Source organism: Hipposideros armiger, unplaced genomic scaffold (genome assembly GCF_001890085.2).
Source record: "Hipposideros armiger isolate ML-2016 unplaced genomic scaffold, ASM189008v1 scaffold_56, whole genome shotgun sequence".
In the NCBI taxonomy this organism is placed as follows: Eukaryota; Metazoa; Chordata; class Mammalia; order Chiroptera; family Hipposideridae; genus Hipposideros; species Hipposideros armiger.
This window is the reverse complement of record NW_017731406.1, coordinates 4156983-4184503: the sequence shown is the minus strand read 5'-3', so window position 1 is coordinate 4184503 and position 27521 is coordinate 4156983. Positions and strand designations below refer to the sequence as shown.

Genomic DNA, 27521 nt, shown 5'->3' with positions numbered 1-27521 from the left:
GTCTATAATAAACACTCTGGTAAGTGTTCAAAGATGCAATTGAGGATGTTGCATTCCATATAGAAGTTTGAAGAGCTCTGCTTTCTGTGATGTCTGGCAAGTACAGTATATATCTGATTTGGGAACTTCTGTAGCAGTGAGCCAGGTACAGCATATTTAGCATAATATTTGTTTTGGCCCTGGCATGTAAGCAAATCTGTTGCCATACCCATTCTTGATTGACAATTTAGTGGTTTCCAGAGGGTACGGGAGGAGGGGGGGTAGTAGAAGAGGGTAAAGGGGATCAAATATATGGTGATGAAACTGAAAACAGAAGAACAAGGAAAACAAATGAAGAAACAAAATTCATAGACACAGACAATAGTTTAGTGGTTACCAGAGGGTAAGGGGGGAGGAGGGTGTTAGATGGAGATAACGGGGGTCAAATATATGGTAATGGAAAGAGAACTGACTCTGGGTGGTGAACATACAATGTGATAAATAGATGATGTATTACAGAATTGTACATCTGAATCTGTGTAACTTTGCTAACAATTGTCACCCCAATAAACTTTAATTAAAAGTAAATTAATTAATTTAAAAAATATATGGCGATGGAAGAACTGACTCTCTGGGTGGTGAACACACAATGCAATATATAGATGATGTATTATATAATTGTACACCTAAAACCTATATTTTACTAATCAATGTCACCCTAATACAGTTAATAAAAAAGGAATAAAGTAAAAAGTCTCAGAAATAAAACGAAAGCACTCTCAAAAGTTGCAATGGTATCATTAAAGGCAATCATTTGCTTCCTGATTTTGTATAAATCCTAACCTAAATATCCAAACATACGTGATTGGTTAAATATAGTATATCATGGCTTGTGATATTTTTACACTTATGGGAGACTGTTTTTAAGCAGGAATAAAAGCAAGAAAACTAAACTACATGAGGTGGGATTTGGGAAAACTATTATGTAATTTTATTGCCTAGAGACCCAGAAAGTCCTAAATCCTGTCTTCCTCCTACCACATCTCTTTCCTGTAAGGTCTTGAAGGAAAATATATGTGGATAGGGAAATGGCAAATGTGAAATAAAATGCTACTTCATTATTTATTTTGTCTGTGCCTTTGTGTCCAGTACAAGCACTGTGGTAAACTGAGTTTAAGGGCCCTTCTCCTCACACTCACTTCAAATCAAAATCTTAGGATCTAATTACCTGATAACCAGCTGCACAGTGCAGAAGTGGTGAGAGGATGGTGTTACTTATAAGAAAAAAATAGCCACACTTGGGAGTGTGACCGCCTGGTCCAGGTGGAGCTTGGGCCTGGGTCATTTACCCATCCTGCTCGTGGAAGTGAAAGCAACTATAGAAGTCCTTTCTGGGTGAAGCAGTCCTGCCTTCCGCCTTCCCTTTTTCCCCTTTCCACCTCCTCCCATCCTTTCCACTCTTCACCCTCCTCCCTTTCCCTTCCTGCCCTACTCCCTCCCATGGTTCTCCTTAAACCCTTTCCCATTTCCTTTCCCTTCCCCCTCCTCACCTCCCTCTTCCCTCTTCCTTCTTCCACCTTCCTCCCCGTTCCCTCCCCCTCCTATCTGCCTCTCTCCTTGCTCTCTCTCCCTTGTCTGGTCTCCTATCCTGTCCCTTCTCTCTAATCACTTGAACATGTATCCTCCAAAGAAGAGCTAAGATTTAGAAAATATAGCAGAATGTTATAATAGTTACACTTTTTAAGAAGTTCCCTTTTCCTATTTTCTACTTTTTCTACAATAAGCACTACTTTTTATAATTAGGAGAAAATTAGATTTTTATAGCATGATACATTTTATTTGACATTTATTTATTTTAGGTTGCAACTGAAGAACATGAAAAAATATCAAATGATGTAGTGAGCATTTTCAGTGAAAGGCGAAGTATAACACAGTACAAAAAATGTGGTTAGTAATCTAGTTTACAATTACACACTATAAGATGAGGAAACTTTTTATAAATACTATGTCATATTAACACTTCAGTGGTAAACAATAACTTCAGTATGATTAAATTTATAGACCACTGTCACATAAACAAGCTCACAGTCATATCACATATGGTACTGATAGACATTCTTAAAAGTATGTTAATCTTTTTTCAAGCAAATTTCACAATATACTGTTCTAGTTAATACAAGTACTGTATTTCTATAGCAAAGTAATGAAGGCACAGCTAGTGCAAGTGATTTAAAGCCCTATTCTTCTGGGCTGGGGGAAAAAAACCCCACTTGTATTGGTACTTTAGTAACTTGTTTTGTTCAAGCAAATATTTGTCTGGAATAACAATTCTAACAGTTTTCAGTTACATTCTAATAGGAACATGACAAAAGGACTTTACAAAAGTCAAAATTCTGTAGCACCAAACTAACATGCTTTAGATAACGGACAGCAGTTTGTAGGTTTTAAAGAATATTACTCCACAACAGGCTATATAGAATAAACTGATACTTAGACACTTTAAGACAATATTTTAGACTACCAAGAAAATACAAAAACACAAGATTATAAGTAATACTAGTGTTGAGGTTATAGGACAGGTTTTTTTCCAAAGCCATATAAACCTGCTTCATTTGTTTGAAGTCTTGAGATCCTGAAAATTCTTTTCAGGTAGCTGGTTTTTTATTTTCGATATTTCCTGTTTCCATAATCTTTACCATCATCATAGGTACCTTTGACTTCTCCTGTATAGTAATAGACTGATTTCAGAATGACATTATCATGTAAAATTTGACCAATTTCAAAGTCCTCATCAAGGATAGCATCTTCTCGTGGTTCCAGCTTTCCAATCTTAGGAATCTCAGGAGGGCTAAAGAAATTGAAGAAGGATGCATTAGGAACCACTCTGGGCTGGATTTCAACGTCTCCAGCAGCAGTTGTGCGACTCTGAGTGGTTGTCTCCGTAACGTCCTTTCCTCTTCTCCAATTTACCTTACAGCCTTTGCACTCTTGAATTTCCCATCCCCAAGCGAAGAAGGGATCGTCACGATCTGGTTTTGACTTTATTATATATGTCTTGGTCAGCACCTCATTTCTGAAGTATGGGTTGGGCAGAAAGTAAAATTCAAATGTGTAACTTATTGGCTGGCCAGGTTTTGAGAACTTCAGGCTAATATCGGACAGGAACTTCAGAATGGGCTCATCATATTTTTGAATCATGGGCCCCAGCTTGTCAACATTCTTTAAAACAGTTAGCCAATAGTCAGGGATGCCTTTAGGGTCTTCTCTTTTAAGCTTTCCCTTACGAGCTCTTTTCAAATTCACTCTTTCTTTAGGCTTGACCTCAGGAACTCTTTTACGAGCCTCTTTTCCTGCAGCACTTGCCTCAGCCTCTGTTGCTTTAGGCTGTTCCTTATCGGCTGCCTTTGCCTGGGGGAGTTCTTCAGACTCTTCATGTACTTCACGCTTTGCCTCCAGAAACTCTTTAGACGCTGCTCTTTCTTCAGCCTTTGCCTCCGGAATTTCTTTAGGAACCTCGTTTTCTTCAGCCTTTACCTCAGGTTTGTCTTTAGGGTCGTCTTCCTCCTCCCCCTCTAAAGCAGGCATGTCACTCGGACTGTCTTCCTGTGCCTCCTCCTCACTGCTGAACACCTCATCCTCTGAATTCCATTCACATTCTTCTTCTGTAGGTTCATAGTCTGCATTGATGATTTGAAACCGCCGATCATACAGAGGCTTATTGAGTTCGGCATATTTTCTTTCGAGATCGTGAATTGCCTTTAAGAATAGGGCGTCTACCTTGTCACATTCATCTTGAATATTTCTGAGCGCCTGCACACGATTTCGAACTGCCTGAGGCAGCCGATCTACGAAACTGTTACCCGCCGGAGCCCGCCGCGCCCTTCTGGAAGGCCCAGGTACCCTCTTCTTTCTATATAAGCAGCTGCGGCTGCGGCTACTGCTGCTGCTGCCACTAGTGCTGCCAGAGCTCCTGCTGTCAGATTCTTCCCCAGAATCACTTGACGAGCCAGCCATCACCTCTTCAGCAACCCCCCGGGCGGCAGGTTCCGAGACCCTGTTAAGATCTGCTTCTGCCATTGTGCAAGCCCGCAAACCTCTTAAGGTGGCGACTACCGCTGAGACCGCGCGCCCAGAGATGGGCAGAAAATGACTCACGGATGCTCGGGTGGCCGAGGCTCGGGATGAGGAGGTGGCAGCGGCGAAGGCAGCAGTAGCGCCGGGCTGGGCGGGGCTGCGGCGTTCGCGCGGAGGCGGCGGTGGAGGCCAGGACCCGAGCGGCGGCGGCGGCGGCAAGCCTGTCCTGGCTGCCTCTATGGCGGGCAGAGGCGTGCCGCAGCGGAGTGGTGCAGTGTGAGACCCCGAGATCTCTCCACCGTTTAGAGCGCAAGCCCCCTCCCCTTCCAGCTCTACCTCCCCTTAATTTAGTTCCCAGTGTACCTTTAGCTCGCACCTCATTGGTTGGGCAAGCTTGATGGACAATCGCTAAGCCCAATGAATGCCCAAACGCTATGCGAGCCCCCCCCCCCAGGTTCCGCCCGCCTTCCCAGATGCTTCTTGGTAGCTGAGGCACACACCCCTGGAAGCCGTTTTATCCCTACAAAATTCTATCTTTATAGTTTTATAATTTAAAAAAAAGCTTAGATATGAGGTAAAAATACTAGCCATAGTTCGTGACAAGGAAAGAGGAGTATCCTTCTCCCGTCCGCTCATCCTGAATTCCCGTTTGGTTTGTCAGGGGCCTCTTCACAAAAACCTGTTTTCAAAAACTTGGATGAAAATACTTCAAATGGCATCCTTGGGTAGTGTGATTAGGGATTTCTTTGTTTTTAAATCTCTATCTAAATATTCTATGAGCATGTATTTTTACACTGAAAAAAAGGGGGAGTCGTTTATTGGCAGAGGGAGGAGGGGCTAGAAAGCAGGCATATTGCATTCCACGTAGCAGTTTTAATAAGTACTGTCTGTGATGTTTGGCAAGCCTGGTTTAATCCAGCCACAAGGTTTGCGAACCCCTGTTGCCGTGAGTCAAATTACACCATTTTTACTATATTTCGGTTTTTAAGGTGGCATAAAATATACCCCAGCCTTGCTGCTGACTTGCCACGTAGCCCTTCTCAGTGCTTACAACAACCTTGTAGATAAAGATTAAAGGGCATTCAAATGTTAGGTGGTATTATTTAAAAGCAGAGGGTTTGCTCTATACTTTTGTGCAGCAGTTTTCAATTCCAGGAACAGCAGGATGGGAGGGGGAATTTGTGCTACGGAAAGTGCATCATCTGTCAGAGTATACTTTACAGTGTCATCTGCCATCCATTTACTTCAAATATTCCGAAATTCTAACCCTACTAAAGTATGATTTAGAAGTAAGTCCAGTAATATGTGAATAAACTTTTGCAAAATGAAGTTTAAAAACAGGTATCTGTTATTTTTATTTACAGGATTCTTTTCTGCTACAGAACAACTCCCTTGGTACAACCAAAAAGACCAGTGTTTACTTTTCATTGAAAGGTAAGGAACATATTTAGCCCATTTTTATGAATGACAAGAATTACCTATCTGTATATGAATAAATCCACAGGATAAAAATCTTTTAAAGACTTAATTGGAAGATATCTTGTTATTTCTGTGAAAGCAGAAAAATCCACAGAGGTGATTTGACATACAAATGTAGAAAATAATTAATTATATTCACTATCTAAACGTGCTCATAGAATACAAGTAGTAAATCAAAATATAAAATATGATGAATTATGCATTTCAAATGAGTAAAAATATGAGTTAGATGAACCTTTATGTTACTTTTTCATTGTAGGATTTGTGCTTTGTCATATTTTTTAAAAGTTAGGAAGCACCTTTATTTTCTATTTTGTAAATGAATTTACTTTTATTTCTGATTCTCAAAGGATATAAGCATTATAAAGAAAAAATACAACTTTCAAAATTCCAATGATAGTAAAAATTCACAATCTTAACAACCAAATGATAAACATTGTTAGCGTTTTCATTGCATTTCCTTTCAGAAATTTCTTTATACATATACACGCCTGCCCATCTAGATATACTGTTTTATCTGTGTGACATCATATTATGTTTTGTAACCTGCTCATGTATCGATTAGTTATGGCTATATTTTCATGGTAAATGGTCAACGTCTTATTTTAAAATAGATGCATATTCAATGGAAATATTTGCCTTAATTCATTTAAACAGATTCCTGTTGTAAGGCAGCTACTTCCCAAACCATCTGTCCACTAACATACACATTTTTTTTCCAGTTATAAAAAAAATTAGTTCTGGATACCTACTATATACACTCGTGAAAATTAGTCATATGATGAATGCCTAGAAATGGGAGTCCTGGAATAAATTGTATGCTCATTTTATTCTTTGATATTTATTGCCAACTTCTCTCCTGAAAAGTTATCTCAATTTACAGTCCCACCAAGAATGCCTAAGAGCTCATCATTTCGCCATTCAGTTAATATATTTTTATGCCTGCCACGTGCCAGGCACCTGTGGTAGCGGATGGCAATAAAGGTGAATAAAATTTACTGGGTGTGTATCCTTTCATTTCATACTTTTAATGAAAACATATACTATGGAAACAATAATTTAAATCAGTGGGGTTATGCCATAAATATTGTTCTGTAACCTATTATTTTTATTTAAAACAATGGCTATCATTTTTAATGAGTGGTCTTATATTTTTATAGTACTTCAATGATTTAAAATACGTATTAGATTTTGTACCATCAGGAGTTAGTATTTTAGAGTAAGCAGTGAGTTAAAAATCCAGATTTTTATAATATATATGTATTTGTTTTTATTAGCTAGCTAATTTTCTTGGTACTATTTATTTGATAATCTTTCTGTCTTACACTTATTTGAACTACCACCTTTATCATAATAACTAAATCTCTTGCTTTTGTTTCTGAATTCTCTTTTCTGATTCATTGGCAATAATTTTTCAGCAAACAACTAATGAGGCAGTTTTTAAAATAACTTTATATTTTGTGGAAATGATATACATTGAAAAGAAGTCAAATGCTACATTGAAATCCAAATAAATTAAAAGTAATTCAAAATACACTCAGAGGTGATCACTATTCACATTTTTAATGAATATCTCCAAATTAATTTGTTATTATTATATATTTGTATTTCTTAGATTAGTGACAAGATTAAATGTCGTTTCATATGTTTATTGTACATTTGAGAATTGCCTATTCATAAAGTTTCCTTGTTTTTCCACTGATTTAAGACAGAAATTAGTTGGTGGTAAAATCCCAAAGTTAAAATAATTTTGGCCTTGATTAGAGGCAACTGTGACTTATGATATTGGACAAATACGATTCAATTACAGCTTTTATTCTAAAATGATCTACTTAAAGGGTTGTTAAGATGCTTTTCAAAGATTAGTAATTAATCACTTAAACTGATACAGAAAAGTCTGGAGTGGAACAGGGAGAATAAAAAGAGAACACAGCTTGTAAAAACCTCATACAAAGATACTATATTAGTAAACTATTCAGATTTTCAATTTGGAAGTATTTTTTCCCAAGTCATAATCTATAGGTGACTTTTTCTAACTGCAATGGTATACTTTTAATGTGTATGCATTACCTAAGAATCTAGTAAACACACTTATATAGCTTTTTTCCACTCTGTCAGTTAACTTAATTTTATGACATGTCCCTAAAAGAAAATATGTCTTTTCTTCATGTAATGAATTTGATTTATGCATAATATCATGTATTTCCTACCATGAATATTTTTATAAGTATTGATTCTAGCATAGCATATGTTTGTTTTTCTTCATAAGGCGATCTGTAAATTACTTGCATAATTATATGTTCTCTGTTCCATTATTTTATATTTTGGGGGGGATTAAATGTTCATACTTCTACATGAGATGACGCTTAACACAGAATGTATTGGTATATTCAGGCTGAACATGGCTTGTTAATATCTATTTACACTTTCCCTGTTATGAACATATACACAATACCACCTCCACCCCTGCCACACAAACACACATACATAATACACAGTGACAAGTGCTGCAGCATTATCTTTTGTTGTAGATATTTAAGAAGCCAAGCATTGCAAGGTCATTTATATTTGGACTTATTTTTATGCTGTTGTTTTTTGTTTGTTTATCTAGACAGGTTTTATCTGAATACGCAAGTTAATTGTTTTTAAAAACAGTTTTATTGAAGTATAATAGTTACAACTGTACATAAAGTGTACAATCTGATGATTTTTGATAAATCTGTAAACCTGTGAAGTCATCACCACAGTCAAGATAATGAAAATTTTCATTACCCTTTAAAGTTTCTTCATGCCCCTTGGTAATCCCGCCCCTTCCCTAGGCAACAACTGATCTGATCTGTTTCTATAGATTAGTTTGCATTTTCTAGAATGTTATATAATGGAATCGTGCAATATATTCCTCTTTTGTTTGTCTTTCAATTAGCATAGTTATTTTGAGCTGTGTCCATGTTATGTGCATGAATAGTCATTTTTCTATTTTGTTACTAAGTAGTTATCCATTACTTAGCTATACCACAATTCATTGATGAGCAATGTGTTTTGAGTTTTGGGCTACTACAAATAAATCTGTTAATGTTCATTTGTGTGTAAGTCTTTGTATGGACATATATTTTCATTTCTTTTTAGAAAAATACCTAGATGGAATGACTGGATGGCATAGTATGTAGTATGTGTATATTAAACTTTTCAAGAAATTACCTGTTTTCCAAAGTGCTTGTACAATTTTACATTCCCACCAGGAGTGCCAACACTCAGTTTCCTAAAATGTAGCCATTCTAATAGGCATGTAATAGTATCTCATTTACTTTACATTTCCCTAGTGACTAATGATAGTGAACGTCTTTTTGTGTACTGATTTACCATCCACATATCTTCTTTGGTGAAATATCTCTTCATATTTTGTTCATTTTTATATTGGGTTGTTGTCTTACTATTGAATTTTGAGAATTTTTTGCATACTCTGAATACAAGTCCTCTATCAGTTGTAAGCTCTGCAAATATTGTCTCTCAGTCCATGGATTTTCTTTTTATCTTTTTACCAGTGTCCTTCACAGTTTTTCAAAAAGCAGAAGTTTGCAATTTGTATGAACTCCGATTTATCCGATTTATCATTCTTTTGCTATCAGCTCTAAGAAATCTTTGCCTAGCTCAAGGTCACAAAGATATTCTTCTGATTTTTTTTAGAAGTTTTATACTTTTAGGTATTACATTTAAATCTGATCTATTTTTGTATGTGGTACAAGGTATGTATTGAAATTATTATTATTTTTAAAATTTTTTTTTAAGCTGAGCCATCCTGCCACCTGTTGGAAGCTCAGCAGCTGCTCAGATTGGGCCAGGACTTGAACCGCTGTTGCTCAGATATCGCAGTCTTGAGCAAGCTCTTAACCAACTGAGCCACTCAACCGGCCCTTGAAATTATTTTTTTACATGTGTATTTCTAATTGTTCCAGCATCAATTGTTGAAAAGACTATCATTTCTCTACTGAATTACCTTTGCGCCTTCGTGAAAAATTAGTTGTCCATATATGTGTGAATGTATGTTGAACTCTCTGATTTGTTCCATTGTGTACTGATTTTAATCACCTAATTGGTAAATATTTGTTAGGTATTTTTGCTAGGGGCTAAGAACCACATTGTGGGATAACAGAATTTTATTACAATGGAGTCTGTTAACAGCAGCTGGATCCTTGGTCTTTCATTTCTGCTCTCAAATATCTGAAAGGGGCAAATGACGGCAGTAATAAACTAGAAAACAAGTCAAGACAAGAAACATAAATGCTTTTCTATTTTCTGGAGTTTCCAATGTGTAGCTGTCCATAGCCCAGCCACAGAAATGGTAGCTAACATTATTCAGGAGCACAAATAATGTCTTTGTTTTTCTGGCCTCTAATAAAACAGACCTGCTTGATAAAATGTAAAAAAAAAGTATTTTTCAGCCATTAATAAATTACATTTTAAAAAGGAATAGTATTAAAAATGGTTATTATTTCACACTGTGGTTTTCAAAGCAAAATCATCTCATTCCACACTCATTCTTAAAATAAGGATATACACAAATTAAGAGTATAGTATATAAGTATAGCATTTGATTTTTAAAGGAAACATTTGCAAATTACATTTCTGGCACTATAGCCTTAAATGCATGGTGTTTAAAAGGGCAGTTACAATTAATGCAATGGCAGTGATAGAAAATCAGTTGCTAATTAAGATATTTGTTTTAATGCTAATTTTCAAATTAAAAATAACATGCATTTTAAAAAATATATAAGTCCACATCACAGAGTAACACGTTTATAGGAGCCCTCAAGAATTTTGCCCATAGTACTCATTTGAAGAATTCCCTCACTAAAATTCAAAGAAAGGAAACCTTTTTTATTGCAAATTTGGAAGCATTTTATTTAACTCTACTAAAAAGGGAGGAAAAAAATCAAAGGATTTGAATGATGAACAATGCCCATGTATGTATATATGACTACAGTAACTACTTCTAAATTTTGTGTTAGGATAACATAGAACAAGTCCACATTGACACTTTCTGTAATTTTCATCCAGAATACCCAAATATATTAAATTAATTTGATTAAATATGTCCTTCTGAGGAAAAATGATTCTTACAGTACTGCAAATATTCCTGCTGGTGATAACAAATACATATTCCAAAGCTCTTTATAGGTCTTGGTCATTTTTGTATCAAATGACATACAAACAATTCACAAAACCCTTACTTAAGAGTTTAAAAGAGGAGAATTCCAATAATAATCAAGTCTCAGCATTTGATTTCCGTCATGAGACCTGTGACCTAAATGATTTTAAGACAGGCTCTGGAGTCAGAATTGCTAGGTTTGAATCCTGGTTTTTCCTCTTACTTGTTACATTAGATATTGGACAAGTTACCTCACGTTTATTACTTCTGGCTGTTCTTCCTCTCTGAAATAGGACTAGTAATAGCACATAGAACTCAAATTCAATATTGTTTGCGATTTTTCATAGTATTATTTTGTATCAAGATGGTGTATAAAGAAACCTTTCTTGTTACATAGTCTCAAACCACTCATAGCATTTCTTTCTGACTAGGCTGTGACTTCTATTTTGGAAGCAGCATAGGAATCTACAAATTGTAATTTTCCAATTCGAATACGCATAAGGGTAGAAATGTCATGGATGTTGGCAACTCCTTGGTATGAATAATAGTATTAGGTCCTGGTAGTTCTAAGGTCAAATAACCACTCATCCTGCTTGGCATTATCTGCCTACAGATTATCGTCTGTTATTTTTTTTTTAATATTTTATTGGAGAATTGGGGGAGGGGAACAGACAAGTTGCTGTTGTTTTGTTCTTCAGTCTAGTTGTGGAGGACGTTGCTTCACTGGCCCATGTTGGTATTATCATTGCGCTCTTCCCGGGTGAGGCAGATCAGTCGCCGGCTTCTGGACGGCCGCTCACTGCGGCTGCTGGCCGCTCACGCTGGCTGCTGGCTACACACGGTAGCCCATGGCAACCCACTGCCACAGGGGCTGCAGCCTATGCCGTCGCTGGCGACTCACAGCAGCAGCCCAGCTCCAGTTCGAGCTGTTGTTCACCATCTTAGCTGTAGAGGGCAGTGTCACTGGCCCTCATGTGGGATCCGAACTGGGGATCTGTTGCTCAAAGCTGGCATCCCAAGCCAGCTCTTAACCAGCACGCCACTCAGCCGGCCCTTGTCTGTTATTTTAAAAGGGGAAAAAATCAACACAATTTTAAATAAAATTCCAAACCAAATATTTTAATATTTTACATAACACAGAACTCCCTTTCTTTATTGAGAGCTTTCAAACATCCTGATACTCCTAAATTATACAATCTTTAGTGTCTAAACCATACATTCATTGTATCTCATGCTTACTTTCGATACCATTTATTTTTTATTTGATTATGAAGGTTAAGAGTACAAAATTTGCATACAATGACCTATATATATCTTATAAAATAACTCACGATGTGTTAAGTAATGACTTCTAATATTAACTAATATATTTTAACATTTTATGTGTTAGTTTAAACAGCTATGCATTGTGATTTAATTAACATTGTTTTTCATTTTTTTTTAATTTTTCAATTGTTGACATCCAACATTAAATTAGTTTCAGGTATACAGCACAGTGATCACACATCCAAATAATTTATGAAGTGATCCCCCCAATCAGTCCAGTACCCACCTGGCACTATACATAGGTACTAAAATATCATTGACTATGTTCCTTATGCTATACTTTACATCTCCATGACTATTTTGTAACTACTAACTTCTTAATCCCTTCACCTTTTTCACCCAGCCCGCCAACCTCACTCCCATCAGGCAGTTATCAGTTTGTTTTCTGTATCTATGAGTCTGTTTTTGTTTTGTTTATTCGTTGATTTTGTCCTTTAGCTTTCACATTTAAGTGAGATCATATGGTATTTGTCTTTGTCTATTTGACTTTTTCACTTAGCATAATACTTCTAGGTCCATCCATGTTGTAGCAAATGGTAAGATTTCATTCTTTTTTATGGCCAAGTAACAGTCCATTGCATATACCCAAAAAATGTACACAAGTGGACACTTTGGTCAATGTTGCTCAAACAGTAGTTCGCCATAATCAGAAGCGTCTAGACGTTGATGGTAACCACTCTGAGCGCCTCTTGTAATCGCAGAAGTCAAATGTGACTTGTATTCATCTTTTGTTATGGATTGGTATAATTGAGTATTACAATTTTAATAGTTTTCCTATCTTAAAACATGTATACTTTTTTTGGCACCCTCTGTATGTACCTCATCTTCTTTATGCAGTCGTCTGTTGATGGACACTTAGGTTGCTTCCTTATTTTGGCTGTTGTAAATAACACTGCAGTGAACATAGGGGTACATATATCTTTTCAAATTAGTGTTGTGGACTTCTTCCAAGAAATACCCAGAAGTGAAATTGCTGGGTCATAAGGTAGTTCTATTTTTAATTTTTTGAGGAACATCCATAATGTTTTCCATAGCGGCTGTACCAATTTGCAATCCACCAACAGTGCACAAGGGTTCCTTTTTCTCCTCATCCTCATCAACACTTGTTTGTTGACTTATGGATGATAGCCACCCTGACAGGTGAGAGATGGTATTTCATTGTGGTTTTAATTTGCATTTCTCTAGTTGAGCATCTTTTCATATGTCTATTGGTCATCTGTATGTCCTCTTTGGAGAAATGTCTATTCAGGTCCTCTGTCACTTTTTAAATTGGATTGTTTATTTTTTTGATGTTGAGTTATATGAGTTCTTTATACATTTTGAATATTAACCCCTTATCAAATGTATCATTGGTGAATATCTTCTCCCATTCAGTAGGTTGTCTTTTCGTTTTGTTGATGGTTTTCTTTGCTGTGCAAAAACATGTAGTTTGATGTCCCATTTGTTTGCTTTTTCTTTTGTTTCCCTTGCCCATGGAGATACATCAGGAAAAAATATTACTAAGAGCTATGTCAGAGAGTTTACTGCCTATATTTTCTTCTAGGAGTTTTATGGTTTTGTGTCTTACATTTAAATCTTTAATACATTTTGAAATTATTCTTGTATATGGTATAAAATGGTGGTCTAGTTTTTTTTTCCCCATGTATCTGTCTAGTTTTCCCAACACTGTTTATTGAATAGACTGTCTTTACTTCACTGTATGTTCTTGCCTCCTTTGTCATAGATTAAATGACCATGTAGGCTTGGGGGTGGGGGGGAGTTTCTGGGATTTCTATTCTCTTCCATTGATCTATGTGTCTGTTTTTGTGCTAATTTCCATGCTGTTTTGATTACTATAGCTTTTTAGTATAATTTTATATTGGTTAGCCTGATACCTCCAATTTTGTTCTTTTTTCCCCCTCAAGATTCCTGTGGCTATTTAGGGTCTTTTGTGGTTCCATATAAATTTTAAGATTATTTATTCTTAGTTCTGTGAAAAATGCCATTGGTATTTTGATAGGGATTGCATTGAATCTATAGATTGCTTTCAGTAATATGGACATTGTAACGATGTTAATCCTTCCTATCCATGAACATGGTATATGCTTCCATTTATTAGTGTCTTCTTTGGTTTCTTTCTTCAATGTCTCATAATTTTCCAAGTATGGGTTTTTTACCTCCTTGTTTCAATTTACTCCTAGGTTTTTTGTTTGTTTGTTTTTTGTTTTTGATGCAATTGTAAATGAGATTGTTTTCTTAATTTCTCTTCCTGATAATTCATTATTGGAATATAAAAATACAACAGATGTCTAAATATTAATTATGTATCCTGCTACTTTACTGAATTCATTTAACAATTCTAATAGTTCTTTGTGGAATCTTTCGGGTTCTCTCAGTATAATATCATGTCATCTGCAAATAATGACAGTTTTACTTCTTCTTGTTGCCAATTTGGATCCCTTTTATTTTATTTTCTTGTCTGATTGCTGTGGCTTGTGCTTTCAATACTATGTTGAATAAAAGCAATGTGATTTAAACTTAATGCCCACCTAATACCTTAGATTTTCCTTTCCTATGCTTAGAGTAATGGCCTCAAGCCTAACCAACAACTCTGTGAAAATATCGTCCTTGTTGCAGGTGGAAGGGATTTTAGAGATCATCTTGTTATACAGACTCAGGAAACTGATGCCTTTCCTATTGGTGGACATTCTAGATGATTCCAGGTATTTGTCAGTACAAATAATTCTACAGTTAACACACTTTCACATATATTATTACGTATTCCAAAAGTCATTTTTGTAAATGTTAATGATTTTAGCTTAGGACAGATTAAGGAGTAAATAAAGATTGTTCACATCGTCTAATAATGGATAATTATCCTAATCATTATGTAATAAGTGTTCATTGTTGCCACTGAATAATAATAGCTAACTTTATCACTTTAAATTTATCAAAAAATTGATCAAGTGCTCTACTTTTACTATTTTTTAAATGAGCCCATTAAGGAGTTAATTATCATCCTCATACTATCCTTATAAGATATTATCTTCATATTATCCTTAGTATCTTGTCCTAAGGCTAAGTGAATAACTTGCCCAAGATCACATAATTTATAATTAGAAGAGCCCAGATGTGAAACCAGATGGTTTATTTCCAGATGTTGAGTTCTTAACCACTCTACTATCCCATGTTTCATGAACAAAAGTGAATGAACTCCTGGAGAGAGGTGCTGGAACTAGAGTTAAGTGACAGCCATGGTTACTTTTCTATTCCTCTGGTAATATTTATGTTCTCAGGGTGTTAACACCTTTAGTTGCACCTGTCATCAGGTTCCTCTGGCTTACACAAGAGTCATAGCTTGAACTGACAAGGTACACTACAACAAGCTAATTTAATAAAAAAAAAGATGGTTTTCATTAATTCTAACAAGCCTAATGACTTTTTTGGTTAACAACCAAACACTGGGAGGTCAGAGCTTAAAGTAAATGCCAATGTATCCAATCCACAATTAAATGAAAAATATCCTAGGAATTTTTCCATTTAAGTACCCCTAGCAGCAGAGAAACCTGTACTTTGAGGAGCCTGAATGTATGACCTAAAGCTACCCACTGAAAGCAGGAAACTCCTTTGTAATCTGTACATTTTAACTATACATTTCTTTTCAATATTTGACTCATTTGCATTCCATAATTTATTGACATTCATTTTTATATAAGATTCCCTGTCCCTGAGTAAAATTGATACCCAGGAGGATGCACTATGATGATCTGACCCATTTTCCTGTGAGTTTCAAGCAACAGCACAGGCTCTGAGGTCAGACTGCCAAGATTTAAATCCTTCCACTTACTGTCTATATGACCCTGGACAAATCATATAAGAATTAAGGAGATAATCTTTGTAAATTATTTATCAGATGCATAAAAGCTCAGTAAGTGTTTATTATTATTATTATTATTATTATTATTATACCATTCACAGGGCCACATAGTATGTGGGGTATAAAACTGAAAGCAACAAAGGAACAAGACAAACAAAGAAACAAAAACTCATAGACACAGACAATAGTTTAGTGGTTACCAGAGGGTAGAGGGGAGGGGGTGGTAGAAGAGGATTAAAGGGGGTCAAATATATGGTGATGGAAGGAGAACTGACTCTGGGTGGTGAACACACAATGTGATATATATATATACATATATAGATGATGTATTACAGAATTGTACACTTGAAACCGTATAATTTTACTAACCATTGTCACCCCAATAAGTTTTAATAAAAAATAAAAATAATAAAAAACAGGATAATGATAGGAACTATTTCCATAGGGCTATTATATAAGAATTAAGTAGATAATCTATGTAAATTATTTATCAGATGCATAAAAGCTCAATAAGTGTTGTCTGTTATTATTATTATACCATTCACAGGACCACATAGGGATTTCTATCCCATTTAAATACTATGATCCAGGGCCAAGGCTAATGAGTTTAATTAGCATCAATTGCTGTGTTTTATATGTGCACCATTCCTTTCAACCTAGAAAGCAAGCTGGATTTGCCTTGTAATCCAAAGTCACATTTTGTTGTTAAGGTGAGAACTAACATCCTTGGTTTAGTTATTCTCCATTGTGGCAGGCTTTTCAATTAAAGTACATACATGCTTAGCATGTAGCAAAGACTAATGCATCAGCAAATCTAATATTAATACTTTTAAGATGAAGATAGCTCACATTTCACTGTTTTCTTAACTCTGCAATGAAACAGAAGTTGAAGTTGTTTCATGACTGACTACAAGTGAGTAAATGGACAGGATATCTCATGAATTCATTGCTGGTTTTAGTTATCATCAGAAAATCTACTTAATACACAGGAGGAACAAAAAGTGGAGACTTAAATTCTCCAGATGCATTACTTTGTTTTAGTGACTCTCTTAAAACAGATATAACCAGAATTTCAAAATTATAATATTGAGCGGTTTTGTCTGTCTTCTTTTACAACCAATGCTTGACTATCTAAAAGATTAATTAAGCATGTTCTGCTTAGAGGTAACCAAATGCTCTAATTAACACAACTTCATTATCTGACATCATGAGAATGTGTCTTGCCTTCTCTAAAAGAAAGATGAAAAATGACAAAGGAACATTACATAAATTATTAGACTAAATGTTTAATCTGTTTGCAACAGCCTCCAAATTGTTCCGTAACTTCTAATGTATGTTATAAAGAGTTCTTTGAAAAATTTTCCTGAAAAAAAAAACCACCCAAAACAGGAAAATCTTCCTGAAAGCACTTATCGTATCCCTGCTCTAATCCCAAAATATTAGTGATATTCCACTGTGTGTAATCAGGCCTGTGTATATAAGTGTAAGCTGTGTCTTTTACCTTCTGGTGACTTTGGGCAAATTTCTCAGCTCTCTTTGCCTCAGTTTCCCCATCTGTAAAATGAGGATAATACATACTGTATTACAATATTATATTGACATACAATATTATATTAGTTTCAGGTGTACAAAATAGTGATTACACATTCATATAACTTATGAAGTGATCCCCCCATTAAGTCTAGTACCCATCTGGCACCATACATAGTTACTGCAATATTACTGACTACATTCCCTATGCTGTACAGCTATTTTCTAATGAAGAAAATGCCTCTTGCTTCTAGAAGCCTATGTTGCCTAGAAAATGAAGATCATGAGTAGATCAACCATTCTTCTGCAAAGTTTATTTTTACCTTTGTGGGAAAAACTTAAGCCAACTCCTATAAATACTATTTAGATTTTGTGATATCCTTTCTTCCTGTGGTTTTGTGATAATTCAAAGAAATTTCAGGCCATAAAATGTTGCTTGATTATAAAATCACTAGGCAAATTGCATTTTTCTGCAAATGATGTGTATATAATTTAGCTGCAGATGATGGACGTTTGCTTCTAAGTTTGCAATGTGCTTACTAAGAGATTCTGTTTAATCCAGTAAAAGTCATATGCTTACTGGACTGTAATTTGAAATCACTGGACTCAAGTTATTCTAAAATAATTTTTAAAAATTAATGGGATGCCCATTTCAGAGAGACAGCTATGACAACTAATAAAGTATTCTGGTAACTATTCCCTTTTATAGTCTCTTGCATTTTCACTGTCATTTCACTATTTCAGGCAACTTTCATTTCCCATCTGGATCATTTACTTCATCCTCTTCATTTATCTCCTACCTCAAGCTCTCTTGCTCCCCTTCCAGTCTAATATTCTACTGTGAAATTAACCTTTCTAAAATGCCATTTTCATCATGTCATACCTTTCTTGAAAATCTGCACTGAATCCTCATTGAAAGGCAGAATGGTGTAGGAAAAAGAACATCAGCTTTGAAATCAGACAGACTATAGTTGAGTCTTGGTCATACCATGCAGTCTTTGGTAAGTACTTTTATAGAACTTAGATTTCAGAGTCAAACATACCCACATTTGCCACTTGCCAGCTGTATGGCTTTGAAAAGTTACTTAATCTCACTAATCTACAGTCTCCTTATTAGTGACATGTGGAAAATAATATACAACGTTTCCAATTAGGACTTTTTAATTATAAGCAACATAAATCAACTCTGGCTATCTTACTCAAAGTTTAATTGATTGGAAAAATAACAGGGTTTTACAGAATCTGGGAGGCTAGTGGGTCAGGTCTGGAAACAGGCAGCAACTGAAGTATCTCTGGATACCTAGGAAGCAGAAAACACAGCAAGAGCCTCATAATCAGAAGTCCAATCATGATATTAAGGATGAGATGAACTGGAACGTCAGTCATTTTCAGTTTAAATTCTTGCCCCTCACTATGGAAGGATAAGGCCTCTAGTTATAGTCCCATTGGTCTCTCCTCAAAAGAAAATCAGTGCCATGAGAATGAGGAAATGGATGCCAAATATCCAGCAAATGCCCACTATGCATGGAAACCACAGGTCACATAGTAGGTGCTCAGTAAATGGCTATTTTAACAAAATAAAATCTGGGCAACTTAATCAGGCATTCATGACCACTCACTTTCTGGCCTCAACCTACCTTTTCAAATTTAATTTTCTCCCAAATTCTCTGCATAAACTCTGAATTCTCATCTCTGTCCTTCTAACTCAGTCCATTTTCCCTGCCTGAAATGCTCTTGGCCTCTCTCACTTTTTAATGTCCAACTTATCTCTTCTAGGCTCAGTTTAGCTCTTTTTCTGATCCCTGAATCACTCATTTTCTGTTTCCTCATTTTTTCTTAATCATGGATTGCTTCTTGAAATCCTCTTTGAATGGTAGCCTTGTGCTGTCTAACCCTTCATGTGCCTTACTTATTTCTCCCAGCTGGATTGTAAACACCTTGAGAAGAGATATCATGTATCATATATTTCTTTGTTTCCTTGATGACACTTAGCCCAGTATTATGCACCCAGTAGGTACTCATAAACTTATGATAAATGAGTGCAAGAAATGTGAGTTATTCACTTAAATCAACATTCATTTAATGATTGTCTACTGTTTACTCAGCACTGTGGTAATTCTTTTGAAGGTACAGGAAAAAAACACACCTTGAAATTTGCCTTTGATGTAGCTTATAGTATAATTTAGGAGAGAAAAAAAGATCAAATCATGAAGCACCCCTGGAGCAATTATATTAATATGCAAAAAAATCACGTGAAAATGTTATATATTGGTGCCAGGGGTTTACAAAAATATAAAAAGCAGGAAATCACTACATATCTGTGAGGTACAAACAGGTTTCCTTATCTGGGACGAAGGGTTCATGTTGGGAAAGGACAAGAGATGGTATTGGAGAACATAGGGTTGGGGAAGACTTTGAAAGGGAATTTTATAATTTTAGATTTAATATAACAGGGAACAGTAATAGTTTGATAAAATAAAATAAAATCCACCTACACAAAGGAACACTAATCTGCTATCCCCAGTGATGAATATTTTTTTACTTAGAAAGATGATCAAAATATAGTGTTCAGTCATGAAAGCAGGTTATAAAATATTATGTATATGAATTTAGTTTTTAAATAAAAGGGATAAATATACATTAAAATATGTGGAATTATAACCAATAAGGTATTAACTATGCTTACATGTAGGTGACATATTCCATGGTTGCTTTTTAAAATTTTTTTCAGCAAGTGACTTTTCTTGAAAGAAAAAATAAATATGTGTATGTGTATACATAAAGGTACTACTATAGGTTTTCAAGGACAGTAGGGATGTGAAAACTAGTGCTTGAGGTAGATTGCTTTAGCATCTGTATATAAGGACCTAAAATCAGCAAGATATGCTAAGATGCTTGATTAGATACTGGAAAGGGCAAATTTAAGAGATGCTTTGGAGAAAAATTAGTTTGACTAGGTTTGTAATTTAATATGGGGATAAAGGTAGTGAGACTGAAAGCAACACTGAAGTTATAAGAAATGCAGAATAGATATAGGTACCACTGTTAGTTATGGGAAAATTGAGAAGGAAAGCTTATTGAGGTAGGAGGTGGAGATGAGGAGGTCGTTAACTTTTGCAGGGTGCAGTATGACAAGTAACTGGGTATATGAGATTAGAACTGGAAAAAGGCTTAGCAGTCAGGGCTAAAGATATAGGCTTGTGATTCATTGGTGTGTAAGGTGTGTTAGTGTAGACAGAGAAATTATGAAAATTACTACACTTAAAGAAAGCCAAGTGGGGGACTTAAAAGAAGTCCACCAAATTCTTACATTGATTATATCCCTGTGTTTTTTAATACATTTGTTGAAATATGCATACTACAAAATTCACTCTTATGAGTGTATAGTTCAATGATTAATAAATTTATAAAGTTGTGCAACACTCACCCCACAATTAATTTTTAAAATTTTTCTGTCATTCCAAAAAGTCCTCTGGTGCCCATTAGCAGTTAATCCTTGTGCCCACACCTAGGCTTACACAAATACTCTTCAGTTTTCCATCTCTAATAAATTTACCTTTTCTGTACATTTTGTATAAGTACGTAAAATCATACAACATGTGGTCCTTTCACTGAGCATAATGTGTTTGAGATGTATCCATGTTGTAGCATGTATCAATAGCTTGTTCCTTTTAATTGATTAACAGCATTCCATTATATAGGTATATCACGTTTTGTTCATCCATTTGCTATATGATAGACATTTGGATTTTTTTACATTTTTTTGCTACTTTGGGTAATGCTACTATGAATATTTACATACATGTCTCTGGGTGGACATGAATTTTCATTTCTCAGGGTTAGATTCCTAAGAATAAAATTGCTGTTATATGGTACATTTGTTTAACTTGTTAAGAAATGGCCAAAATATTTTCCAAAGTAGCTGTACCCTGTTACATCCCCACCAGCAATGCACAAGTGACCCACTTTCTCCATATCCTCCTCAACACTTAGTATCATTTGCCTTTTTCATTATAGCCATTTGAATGGATATGTAGTAGTTTCTTGTTGGGATTTTGATTTCGTTTCCCTAATGGCCAATGATGTTGCATATCTTTTCACGTCCTTTGTAAGCCATTTATACATTTTCTTTGGTGAAATGTTTATTCAAATCACTTGCTCATTTTTAACTGAGTTTTTTCTCTCCCTAGCAATTACTGACTTGTGAGAGTTATTCAGCTACTCTGTATACAAGCCATTTATTAGATCTATGATTTGCAAATATTTTCTTTGAGTCTGGGGCATGGATTTTTATTTTCTTATTAGTGACTTTTGAGAAGTAAAAGTTGATAAAGTTCAATATATCAATTTCTTTTCTTCTATGGATTATGCTTTCAATATTACATCTAAGAACTCTCTGCCCTACCTGATGTCATGAAAATGTTCACCTATATTTTCTTCTAGAAGTTTTTATAGTTTTAGCTCCTAAATTTGGGCCTGCGGTCCATCGGGAGTTAATTTTTTTGTATATGGTGTGAAGTAAGGGTCTAATTTCTTTATTTTTTTAAACATGGGTATCCACTTGTCCCAGCCCCATTTGTTGAAAAGACTATCCTTTTATCCCATTGAATTGTCTTAGTATCTTTGTGGGAAATAAATTGACTGTAAATGTAAGGTTTTATTTCTAAATTCTCAATTCTGTTCCACATATCTATATGCCTGTCTTTGTGCCAATACTTCACTGTCTTGATTAACTGTGTACCTTTATTAAGTTTTGAAATTGAAAGTGTGAGTATTCCAATTTTGTTCCACTTTTTCAAGTTTGTTTCTGCTATTCTGGTCCTTTGTGTTTCCATATACATTTTAGGATCACCTTGTCAATGTCAATTTCTGCAAAGAAGCCAGCTGGGATTTTGACAGGGGTTGCATTTAGTCTATCCATTGATTTGGGGAGAATGGCCTTCTTGATAATATTGAGCTTTCCAATTCAAGAGCAAGGAATGTCTTTCTGTTTGTTTAGATATTCTTTAATCTTTCTCAGCAATGTTTTGTGGGTTTTAGTGTGCAAATCCTTGCAGAACCTCTGAGCTGAATGATGGGGGATATGGAGTATGAAGCAGCTCCAGAGCCTAATGTCACACATTCCTACTCTTTGTACCCCAAAGTCAGCAATTTTTCAAGAATAAACTCTTAGATGGATGTATGGTTTTTATCAATTTCCAGGGTGCTGAAATGGTTGCTTTTGTTAATTTTGAGCAGGTTTATAATACTTTGGAGGGAGATTTCCTGATCTCCTCATCCAGCCTTAGCTAGAAGTTCTACCATGAGAGTATTTTTGTGAGAATTTGTGTTCTAGGCACTTTTAGCTCCAAAAGCCCAGTAATAGAAGCTATGCCAATTCAGTAAAAATAAATAAATAAATACATAGTAACATGCTAAACTACCACTTGTCTTGTAAATGCAAAACATATAGATTACTGAATAATTTTTTGTATTGCATTAGTCTTGTGTTTAGCGTTGTGATAAAACTGACTGTGATTGACTACATATTCAAAGGAACAAACAGATATATTGAGTACCTCTTATGTATTTGATACCACGGGCAATAACAGATCACTATTGCTGCCCTAAAGAAATTCTCCATCTAGTGTCAGAGGCTAAACTAACTGAAATGCAAGATTGACAGCCAAGCATGCATTACTTTTGAACTCAGACTGTAAAATCAATAGCTTATTCAAAATCTCTGCTTGGATATCTAACAGGCATCTTAAAATTAACATGTCCAAAAGCAAATTTGCTCACCCACCCTTTACCACTAATATTCTTTAGTGAGCCCCATCTCAATAAATGGTACCTCTGTCTTCCAGGTTTCAGACACTTGGTATTCATCCTCGATTCCTTTTTATCCCTTACCCCATATGCAGTCAGTCACTGAGTCCTCTCATTTCTACTTCCAAAATAGTGTCTCATATCTGCCCATTTGCCTCCTACTCTAGTGCCAGCATCCTAGTCCAGACCATCTTCATTTACTGCCACCATCCCATTCCAGACTGTCAGACCTGGACTGCTACCTAACCCATCACCCCTGTATTTTTTCTTAGCACATTAACATCATTTCTCCATACAAGTGTCAAGGTGAGCTTTTAAAAATTAAAATATTGAAATTCATGGACAAAAATTATTTTAAAAAGAGACACTTTAGACATAATAGGGGTACCTTTCCTCTCTCCTCACACCCTATCCACATTTTGTAAAGAGAAAACCAAAGACATAAAAACTGGATTACCACTTGTAAAATTACTCGACATAATCATTTTAAAGGGAACTTACACCTTAAAAAAGAGACAGAGATGGACAATGTGACATGCTGTGAAACAGCGCACTATTTCCAAGGTTTTTGCAGAAAAGAATCACACTTATTTGGGTTTAGTTTGATGTTTTCATTACATTTTTTAATTGTTAAAAAAAATGAAAATATGATCACATCACTTCCCTGCTTAAAATTTTCAGTGGCTCCACGCTTGCTGTATAGTATGATGCTCAGTTATGGGTGTTGTTCAAGAGCCATGGCATTCTAGCCCCAACCTAGTCCAAGTGGCCATCATCTCTCATGACGTAGATTAACATTCCTCCTGCATCCAGTCATACTAATTGCCGTTTTATTTTCCACATAGTAGAATTATTTTTCTTTTTCTTCTCTCTCTCTCTCTCTTTTTTTTTTTTGAGAGTGATTTTTCTAAAATGCAGATATGAGCATGTCTCTCTCCTCTGTTCAAAACTCTTCCCATGGCTTTTTGGACAAAGTTCAAAATATTTAATATCGCCTACAGCATCCTTCGTGATCATACTCTTGCCCTTTTCTACAGTATTATCCCATGCCACCATCACCATTAGTCATTACCCTCCAGTCATGTTGGCCTATTGTTTCTTGAAGGAGCCAAGCTCATTACTATCTCAGTACTTTCACATATGCTTTCCTTCTGCCTTGGACAGTCCCCATCCCCTTTACCTGACTAATAACTATTTATCTTTTAAAGAGAGGTCTTCCCTGATTCTATAGAATAAGTACTGCTTATGTGCTATTATAATTTTAACTAGGTACTTATTTGTGGATTATTTAATATTAGCATTCCTAAAAATCTGTGTGATTAGGGTCCATGATTGTATCGTAATGTTGCCAACAATTTTTAGCACAGTGTTGGGTACACAGTAAGCACTCAATAAATGTTGGTTGAATGACTGAGCAAACATGCCATAGGAATATAAGGAAGAAATAAATTATTTCCTACTAGGAGGATGTGAAAAGTCAGAGATTAAAGGGACGTTATTCTAGGCAAAGGAAACAACATGCTTGTTTAAAGTCAAGGAGTTAGGAACAGTCCTGGAATATTTGAGGAATAGTAAGTTATTTTCTGTGACTGCAGCATAGTGATCTTAGTGATATATAGAGGAAGAGTAGAGAATAAGAGGAAGAGAGTTAAGGGAAGATGAGGTTGGAGAATTCTGCAAGTTGAGGCCAGGGTCTTTCTGCCAAACTGAAGAATTCAAATTTAATTAAATAAAAATTTGGGAGTAGGTGAATCAGGTTTGTTTTGGTTTTCTAAGGGAAGTAACTAGACTTGGCAGTGTGGAAGATGGACTGGACAGAGAAAAAAGTTAAGAGAAATATGTATGTATATATGTAGGGCCTACCTGGTACACAACATTTGCATAAAAATCTGTATTATTTACAGGACCCTCCTAAAATCTTACCTCTGTGTGTGTGTGTGTGTGTGTGTGTGTGTGTGTGTAATGTGACTTCGATATATATTCTTTTATTTCAAGATTTGCTTTGATATTTTTGTTAGATAAGGTCATAGATTCTCCCTTTATGCCCCATGTCATATATTTAGAATCATTCAGTATGTAGTCTCTTCATGTTGGCCTTTTCCCCTTAGTAATATGCATTTAAGTTTCCTTCATGTCTTTTCAAGGCTTGATAGCTCATTTCTTTTTAGTGTTGCATAGTACTGCAAAGTTTGAATGCACCACAGTATATTTATTCATTCACATTTTGAAGGACATCTTGTTTGCTTCCAAATTTTGGCAATTATGAATAAAGTTGCAATAAACGTCCATGTGCAGGTATTTGTGTGGACATAGGTTTTTGACTCCTTTGGATAAATACCAAGGAGCATGATTGCTGGATTGTATGGTAAGAGTATGTTTAGTTTTGTAAGAAACCATCAAAATGTCTTCCAAAGTAGATGTAGTGTTTTGCATGCCCACAACAATGTATGGGAGTTTATGTTGCTCCACATCCTCGCCAACATTTGGTGTTGTCAGTGTTCTGCATTTTGGCTATTCTAATAGGTATGTAGTGGTGTCTTGTTGCTGTTTTAATTTGCATTTCCCTAACAAAATATGATGTTGAGCATCTTTTCACATACTTATTTGCCATCTTTATGGAATGTTTTTAGCACAGGAAAAAGTTTTGAAAATTTTCTCTAATTACCATACTATAATGCTTATAGTGCAAAACTTCTGCCAGGAAACTTTTACTATTAGAATATAGTACCATATAGATATTATACTGAATATTCTTAAGAGCTATTTAAAAATGTATTGCTTATACTTTCAAAATTCCAAGTGCCCTGTACAATCAGTACAATGGGGTCAGAAATTCAAGCAAGAAAAATTAAAAGCCACAGGGAAGTAAGCCACCTGTAAAATAAACCCAAGAGACTGCTTATGAGTAGATAAATTTGATTTGGAAACCCCCAAAATTTTGGATGAGTTTCAGGGAGTCATGAATAGAATGTGATCATAAGTTGAAAAGGTAGAATCTAATCATTTAACAATAGACTGAATTGTCAGAAAGAAAATTACTACATTAGGGAAAATCAGAGAGCTAGCTGTAAGTATCCAGCAATGTCTATGAAAGAGGGTGCCACAATTAACAGATTGGAATACCAGAGTCCCCATCCCAGTGGTGGAGATGGTTAGGTAGATCAAATGAAAATTGAGTTAGTAATCTGGCCGGCCGAGTGGCGCAATGGTTAAGAACTGGCTTGGGACACCAGAGGGCCCTGGTTCAGATCCCACATATGAGGGCCAGTGACACTGCACTCCACAGCTAAGATGCTGAACAACAGCTCAACCTGGAGCTGGGCTGCCCGTGAGTCGCCAGCGATGGCGTAGGCTGCAGCCCCTGCTGCAGTGGGTTGCCATGGGCTACCGTGTGTAGCCAGCAGCCGCCATGAGCGGCCGTCCAGAAGCCGGCGACTGATCTGCCTCGCCCGGGAAGAGCACAATGATAATACCAACTTGGGCCAGTGAAGCAGCGTCCTCCACGACTAGACTGAAGAACAAAAGGACAGCAACTTGTCTGTTCCGCTTCCCCAATTCCCCAGCGCTGTTCCCATCCCCCCAATTCCCCAATAAAAATCTTTAAAAAAATGAAAAGAAAATTGAGGCAGTAATCATTTACGACTATCTACTGATTCCTTTCAAAAATAAAATTCTAGGCTCATCATAGTAATTTATGATTATAGTTTGGTTTTATATGTGTGTTACTTAATAGATTCAAAATATGCTGGTTATCAAACTGGCATCCTGGTCTTTGCAGTATTTCCCATTATAAACAAATAGATGTGCATTCTGATTTATACTTGATACCTTGTGACTTTAGTTAGTTTGAATTATACTCCCTAATCCTGGTACTACTGGCACACTGACAGAATAAGCACATACTGAATACATGGGAAAAAGTACATATTAAGTCTCTATGGAAGGGAATGTGGGTGACATTATCCATCCATTTGCAATCAATAAAACGATGAGGGGTTGATACAGAATATGCTTCTTTTTCCTATTCTTTATATTGTCTCTTGTTGAAACTTCCCCTGTGGCAATGGTGTTCAGACTTTAATTTATACCATAATAATCTGAGGAAATTATTAAAATTACAAATTTCTAGGTCACATTCTCAGATATTCTGATACACTTGGTCTTGGATGGAGCACAGAAATCTGTATTTTTACAAACACCTTATATACTTCTGATCTTGAGGGTTACTGGACTATAACTTGAGCAGCACTGTTTTACGGAGAACTTGGCTATCTTTGAATAAGTCTGTGGAGTTTTTTTTAATTTTTTATTATTTATTTATTT

The 27521-nt window shown here is 35.7% G+C and overlaps 2 protein-coding genes across 6 annotated transcripts in view; one reads left to right on the top strand and one right to left on the bottom strand.

The window, feature by feature from the left end:
* Positions 1-1808: 1808 nt before the first annotated feature.
* Positions 1809-4377, bottom strand: NAP1L3 (nucleosome assembly protein 1 like 3). The gene has a single exon (XM_019641088.1). It carries the CDS (start codon positions 4054-4056, stop codon positions 2641-2643), a length of 1416 nt encoding a protein of 471 aa, XP_019496633.1. The 5' UTR covers positions 4057-4377; the 3' UTR covers positions 1809-2640.
* FAM133A (family with sequence similarity 133 member A) overlaps positions 3795-27521 on the top strand; it is a 49533-nt gene continuing 25806 nt past the window's right edge. The window contains exons 1-3 of one of the 5 annotated variants that reach the window (XM_019641094.1): positions 3795-3875; positions 5418-5487; positions 14621-14706. The gene's annotated coding sequence lies outside the window, so the exon portion shown is untranslated. Of the gene's footprint in view, positions 3876-4549; positions 4779-4932; positions 5000-5417; positions 5488-14620; positions 14707-27521 lie in introns of those variants that run through there. The other 4 variants (XM_019641090.1, XM_019641091.1, XM_019641092.1 and 1 more) reach the window with 4 other exon arrangements.

What these genes read in the sequence shown, in the direction of transcription:
- NAP1L3 (XM_019641088.1), bottom strand. Translation starts at nt 4,056, where the DNA reads ATGGCAGAAGCAGATCTTAACAGGGTCTCGGAACCTGCCGCCCGGGGG.